General features: G+C 34.4%; 1 protein-coding gene across 1 annotated transcript; it reads right to left on the bottom strand.

Moving 5' to 3' along the window:
* Nucleotides 1–263: 263 nt before the first annotated feature.
* LOC113467138 lies at nt 264–2,057 on the bottom strand (the record flags this gene model as incomplete). The annotated part of the gene is made up of 1 exon (XM_026823155.1): nt 264–2,057. A coding segment is annotated over one exon (477 nt), but the record flags the coding sequence as incomplete, so codon positions are not given.
* Between the last annotated feature and the right edge of the window lie 6 nt (nt 2,058–2,063).

Below are 2,063 nucleotides of genomic sequence, written 5' to 3'. Positions count from 1 at the left end.
GACCATTTATTTCTTATAAAGATATAAAAAAAATTGGGTAATTTATCTTACATTTAAATTCATCAGACCCCAAATTTATCTATTTTCTTCTGTTTCTTCTTTCTTATTTTAAACTTTGCAAAGTAGAAGTTTCGGAGTACCGAACCGAAAAACTAGCGAGAACTTGGAATGTTATTTTGCCCCTAAATACAAAGTCAGTTTCTGAACACTTATCTAAATTTAAATACAGCTTCTCCATACATAAATAAAATAAAACAGTAGGATTCAATAAGATTTGTATTGTTTATTTATTTTTATTTATGAAACAGATACAAAAATAGGTAGGTATGTCTATATTGTTTAGCCTTTGTTTAGAATAGGGCGCCTACACAATATGGCTTGTACAAAGTTGTCCCTACCTACATATCATAATTATTCAGAAATTTCCATATTTCCACTATTCATATTTTCAAAACTCTCCGTTATCAAGAATTTTGATAAGCTGATTGCCAATACGAAGTCAGTTTACTAACATCATAACTGAAGCTGGAAAAAGAAATCATCATGTAGATTAATATTTTATTACAAACTCTACTTGGAAGTTCAACAATATACATATCTTTGACACTAATTTTGGGTTTTTATAGGCACTGAAAATTAGTGAAAACCACGCTAACTGTTACAATATAATGCAGCAATGTCAGAAAATATCTATAGATCCGAACACTGACTGTTTGTATTCATAGGTACAACAAAAATTTTCTTACAACTAATTTAAAACTTAGAACATAATCTGTACAAAATCACAATAATGTTTTAAAACGAATATTATCTATTTTAAGAGGGTATAAAATAATTAGGTACCTAGGTATGTCGCACATATTTTTATCATTTTCCTTTTTGGAATCTACTTTTCTTTTTAGATTGTACCTCAGTACCGCTTTCGCATTACTTCAAGGTACATTCTTTTACATCTATTCCTATCCAAGAACGGAGAATTTCGGTTCAACTTTTTCCGCCCTGGCCGGGATTTGTCTATGCTACACCGAAGTGGAAAATATAGAAAAACAACTTAGGTACCTACTGTAAAAGTGACAAATTAAAGGGTAGATTAAACAATAACACGACACAACAAACATACATATGGGACATGAATAAATAATAACATGAAACTAAGACAATACAAAGTTGAGGTGGGAATGCGTCTTCTTGACTCTTGACAACGTGGTCAAAAATAATTGTTTAAATTAAAAATTTCATCCCGGGGTCTAAAATTAATATCAGAGTTGTGTCCATAACTAGTCGACGGTCGTCGATCGATATGATATTTATAAATTCAAAAACCAAAAATACAAAGGATTCCATTCGGGCGTTGACAATGGTGTGGACACAGCTTCGGGTTTGTCAACTTCAACACATTTGGCACTTCTCTACACTTGCGCAGAAGTGAACATTCATTTCAACATGGAGTTATTGACCCAGAGGATTGATTGGTAATGATTTGATTTACTTGATACTACATTGACACTCACACGCACCGTGTTTTCACAGCTTGAACAAATAACAAAATACAATAACGTTTGTACACACACCAGGGTATATTACAAATGACTATTATTAGTGGAATGGTTGGATATGGACACATGATCTCCTTCATGATGTCCAGGTAGCATGGTCTGCAGAGAATAGTATCTCTCTCTATCCGCTATGTCCACGTTGGTGATATGCTGGAAGCAGCAAGGTGTGGAGATTAAACTTTTGTCTGGTAATTTGAATTTAATTTTCTGGTTATGTTGATTCACTAGATTGGACGCAGACTTGTGTTTTGATTTGGGCATGGACAGGCAAATGTTCTCCGGGCATGACGTCAGCTTCTCAATATACATCCACAACTCCTTGGAGGATTCTATATTGTCAAAGCTAAGTCCTATCATAGTGGTGTGGTCGGATGAGAGATACATGGTGTGAAAACCTTCGCCACTGATCTTGTAAGAGGAAAGATTATCAATAGTATCCTTCCATAGGGTGAAGCTGGTCCCTCGCTCTGCTAGCAGGATAGATATCTTCCTCTTGTTCCTGGAACG

Source organism: Diaphorina citri, unplaced genomic scaffold (genome assembly GCF_000475195.1).
Source record: "Diaphorina citri unplaced genomic scaffold, Diaci psyllid genome assembly version 1.1 scaffold20, whole genome shotgun sequence".
In the NCBI taxonomy this organism is placed as follows: Eukaryota; Metazoa; Arthropoda; class Insecta; order Hemiptera; family Psyllidae; genus Diaphorina; species Diaphorina citri.
This window is presented reverse-complemented; position numbering and strand designations above follow the sequence as displayed.